This window comes from Limulus polyphemus, unplaced genomic scaffold (assembly GCF_000517525.1).
Source record: "Limulus polyphemus unplaced genomic scaffold, Limulus_polyphemus-2.1.2 Scaffold7048, whole genome shotgun sequence".
Classification (NCBI taxonomy): domain Eukaryota; kingdom Metazoa; phylum Arthropoda; class Merostomata; order Xiphosura; family Limulidae; genus Limulus; species Limulus polyphemus.
Window position 1 is genome coordinate 16957 of NW_013672658.1, and position 5109 is coordinate 22065.

Below are 5109 nucleotides of genomic sequence, written 5' to 3' on the forward strand. Positions count from 1 at the left end.
TATTATCCTTAACACATATATACAATCATTAAACAGTTGATCCGCTGTATAATATTATCTTTAACACATATATACAATAATTAAACAGTTGATCCGCTGTATAATATTATCTTCAACACATATATACAATCATTAAACAGTTGGTCCGCTGTATAATATTATCCTTAACACATATATACAATAATTAAACAGTTGATCCGCTGTATAATATTATCTTCAGCACATATATACAATCATTAAACAGTTGATCCGCTGTATAATATTCAATAATGAATTCGACGATATGTCGTAACGTTATTCACATTGATTTAGGTTAAAAGATAGTGAAGTAAAACGGACCCAAGACACATAGATATTATACCTAACTGTTACACGTGATTTGTCGAGAAATTATAATGACCCGCTGTAATTCATCACGTTGTTATTCTTATTTTGTTCATAAAATACACGGAACTATATTTTGTATTTTTCCATGTTCTCCTCCTAGTATAACAAGGTTTAACCATTTAAACGCCGTGAGGGGAAGTCGAACAAACTCAAAGTAACCATAGAAACGTCGTGAGTCAATCAAACTCAAAGCAGCACATAAGTTGTATGAAGTCTTCCCAAGTTTTAAGTTATAAGAAAAGTCCAACGTCGTTCATTGCTTACTATTCCAATTAGTGTTTTTCTTACTGGTTCTAGCGCCTGTCCCTCCTCTGAAAGATGTGTTTCTGGAAGTTCACGGTACTTCAGTAATCCTCCTATTGACCACATGGCAAGATGGCGGCTGTCCCATTAGAAACTTCACGGTGTCGTACAAACCAAAAACACAGCACAGATGGCACAACATTTCACATCAGGTTTCTTATGGCAACAAAAAATTTAATATCCCGTTTCTGAAACCAGGAGAAGTTTACCAACTCCTAGTGACCGCTCGTGGAGATGGTGGAGTCACTCAGGCCAATTACGAGTTCCGGACTCATCGTGTGGCCACTACGTTCGGTAAGTGCGTTCTCAAACGTATGATATCAAGATATTCAAAGTAGGTAATGTTCTTTCTTGTTGTATTGAGCAAGAAAGTGTTTTTTTTCTTATAATTATCAGTTGTACAATGTTTCTTCTCTTTGTTGTAAGATATACAATGTTATATCTTATTGTTGTCAGTTGTACAATGTTATCTTTTATTGTTGTCAGTTGTACAATGTTATATCTTATTGTTGTCAGTTGGACAATGTTATCTCTTATTGTTGTCAGTTGGACAATGTTATCTCTTATTGTTGTCAGTTGGACAATGTTATCTCTTATTGTTGTCAGTTGGACAATGTTATCTCTTATTCTTGTCAGTTGGACAATGTTATATCTTATTACATCACTAATTCTAAAGTATACATGTATTTCCACTAATTAAAGGTATACATCTATTTTCACTAATTATAAGGTATACACCTATTTCCACTAATTGTAAGGTATACATGTATGTCCACTAATTGTAAGGTATATATCTATTTCCACTAATTATAAGGTATACACCTATTTCCACTAATTATAAGGTATACATGTATTTCCACTAACTGTAAGGTATACATCTATTTCCACTAATTATAAGGTATACATCTATTTCCACTAATTGTAAGGTATACATCTATTTCCACTAATTATAAGGTATACATCTATTTCCACTAATTGTAAGGTATACATGTATTTTCACTAATTGTAAGGTATATATCTATTTCCACTAATTATAAGGTATATATCTATTTCCACTAATTGTAAGGTATACATATATTTCCACTAACTACAACATTATTTCTTACTCTTTTCAATGTTATCTCTCGCTGTGAAAGGCATATAGCTGGTTAGGGGTCAAACAGTCAACCTGAGGTCATTTAGGTTACACGATTAGGCATTAGTGGTCAGATGTTTAATAACTAGCTAGGTGTACTGTTATATACTTGTTATTATCAGCTGGTTCGTTAGTTTTTAAGTTATTTGTATTCATTTCGTCGAGAATTTTCTGTCCATTGGTTGGTCAATTTTTTAAAGATGCTTCAAGCTAGTTGGTTTGATATTCGTGGTCAGTTAATAATCGCTTTGTTTAGGGGTCATTTAATTAGGCATGACGGTTACTTAGTTTGTGATAAAAAAAGGTTAGAGGATATAGGACCTTATTAGTTTAGAGTAAGGAACTGATTCAACCTCTATATAAATGTTAGTGTAGAGTAGCGAACTGATTCAATCTCTCTATAAATGTTAGTATAGAGTAACGCACTGATTCAATCTCTCTATAAATGTTAGTGTAGAGTAACGCACTGATTCAATCTCTCTATAAATGTTAGTGTAGAGTAACGAACTGATTCAATCTCTCTATAAATGTTAGTGTAGAGTAACGAACTGATTCAATCTCTCTCTATAAATGTTAGTGTAGAGTAACGAACTGATTCAATCTCTCTATAAATGTTAGTGTAGACTAACGAACTGATTCAATCTCTCTATAAATGTTAGTGTAGAGTAACGCACTGATTCAATCTCTCTATAAATGTTAGTGTAGAGTAACGCACTGATTCAGTTCCTCTGTAATCGTTAGTATAGAGTAACGAACTGATTCAATCTCTTTATAAATGTTACTATAGAGTAACGAACTGATTCAGTTCCTCTGTAATCGTTAGTATAGAATAACGAACTGATTCAATCTGTCTATAAATGTTACTACAGAGTAACGAACTGATTCAGTTCCTCTGTAATCGTTAGTATAAAGTAACGAACTGATTCAGTTCCTCTGTAATCGTTAGTAAGTAACGCTGATTTAATCGTTAGTATAAAGTAACGAACTTATTCAGTTCCTCTGTAATCGTTAGTACAGGTTGATAAAGTTATTGTTTATTTCATTTACTTTATGTTTACGTACATTATTAACATCTAGATTTGTAAGGTTTTAAAATATATTTTTTATCAAGTTGAGATTCTGTCGTTTTAACTGTGGATATTTATGTGTGTTTGAAAAAAGTTATGAATGAGTTTTTGTTGTTGTTTCGTATAGGTTGATCTGAGTCTGATAAACGGTTCCTCATCTAAACACCAGATAGCCTTGTGCCTATAGATATTTGTATTAGCATGGGGACCACAGAGCTGTGAAAAATGTCTTGGTCACAAAAACATTTAGAATATACAGTTCGACAGAGTGAAACTAAGGATATAATTAAAAATAATCAATTTGAATAATGAAAGATGAAAAAAGAAGTAATTTGTTGTGGGTTTTTTGTTAACTTATTATAGCTGTAATTACACGAAGTAATATCTAATAATTCACGTTTACTGAGGTGACATCTACAACAGAAAACTGTTGATAACGTTCAGATCAACACTCGCTAACAAATGTTAATCATGTCCAATGAGAGAGATTTATGACTGTTATCCTAAGTTATCCCACTTAATCTTATAACACCCCCCCCCCCAAAAAAAACTTTTTATTCAGTCAACTGACTTTTCATACAACGGTTACTTAAAGCTGATTGGTTGTAAAACCAAGCGATTAAATTCTCATAAAAATTTAGGTCTAAAGCCTATGATCTTTTGAGCTTTTGATACAAATATTTGTTTCATATGAAAACTGATTTAATAATGAGTCGTGAAATTATCCACCAGATGACGCTGCAGTAATATACATTGATCCCGACCTTGAACTGCTGGACGCATTGCACCTGAAACGGTAAGGAAGAGCCCGTGTGTCTGTCTTCTACACAAAATGGACAGTCCGTATAGAACAGTCCTCCCCAAATTTAGATCTGAATTCTGGGTCACTTTGAAGTAGTTTTTTTATAATGGGTAGATATGTCATTTTCGCGGTTTTGGGTTAATAACTCTGTAAAGTGTGATCGGATTTGTCCCAAATTAAGGTTGAGGCTCCTCATCACACTGCAAAAAAGGATCCGGATTGTTAATCACTCTGGATATGAGAAGGATTTTCTGAGTTTTTGAAGCTGAATCTTGACGTTATCCAATGTAAACACATGCAATTTCGAAAAGGAGCGGCGGGACGAGGGTATTCAATCTCTCTGATTGTTCTTGTTCGTGGCTTGGTCTGGAGTGTCAATCTTACTTTAGAATATCTCCTTTTTATAGTTGGGTTTTCTGTACCATTTCATTAGATACTCTGAATAGTCATTAGGAGAAAAAAATCAGAAAAGAAAGTATTTTTTCTTCAATTAACAGTTGCGTAAAAATGAAATATTGAAAAAGTCCTTGCGAGAATGTAAAGTTTTTCCAGTAGTTATATCATGTTAGTCCTAGCTTATAGAGTATTCAGATGCAAGCCCATTAATCTCTAGAAAGTTATCTTTATTCTTCTTCATATATATATTTTTATAAGTACGTTGGTGAGTAACGTTTAATAGAGGATGCGTTTCTTTATCCTTTAATCACCCTTGGTTTTGCTTTCCTCGTGAACATAACATCTGTTTTGTAGGTATTGTTGGAAAATTGTTCGTGTGCGTGATAAGAGAATTTGATCTAGGATAAAAACGAAAATTGAAATATCACGAAGAAAATTGAAAAGGAACTCTAAAAAAAACTGTATATCTTAAAGGCTCGCTATATACTAATTTTCAAATACAATGTGCTTCAAATAGTATTTCCGTCCAATTAGGCTAGTTTCGAATAACCTTTGCCAGTCCTGCCATCTCGTGGGGATCAGAAGAGTTATTTTTATTGCACTATTTATCTTTTTTGTAAACTTGTTGTTTTTAATATTAAACTAGAATGAAAAAGGTTTTCTTAAAATATTTCATTCTTGCAACACAATTTACTCACTTATAATTAAAAAATTACTTGTCATAACCCAGGATTTAATTTATTAATATGTGTATGAAGGTACAAGTCTAAAACATCTATGTTTTACAAATGCATTAAATTTTTAATGAATTATTACCATTACATATGTTTGGAATTTTTACACAAAACAGAAAACCGCAAGTAGAGTGAAACTGAAAAACTAGGACTATATTTTTTAAGCAGCCTGTAACACTGATTTCCTGTATATCACCTGATCAGTGTATCTTAATGTTAAATATTTTAAAAAGTGGAAAAGGAAAAATAAATAAATAAAATATTTATAAGTTTAAATTCGATGAC

At 32.3% G+C, this 5109-nt stretch overlaps 1 protein-coding gene across 1 annotated transcript in view; it reads left to right on the forward strand.

The window, feature by feature from the left end:
• Positions 1-5109, forward strand: part of LOC111089690 (Down syndrome cell adhesion molecule homolog) — a 34617-nt gene that overhangs the window by 16561 nt on the left and 12947 nt on the right. Inside the window, exon 7 of the mRNA XM_022402623.1 lies at positions 685-984. Within this exon, the coding sequence (XP_022258331.1) occupies positions 685-984 (300 nt within the window). The remainder of the gene's footprint in view (positions 1-684; positions 985-5109) is intronic.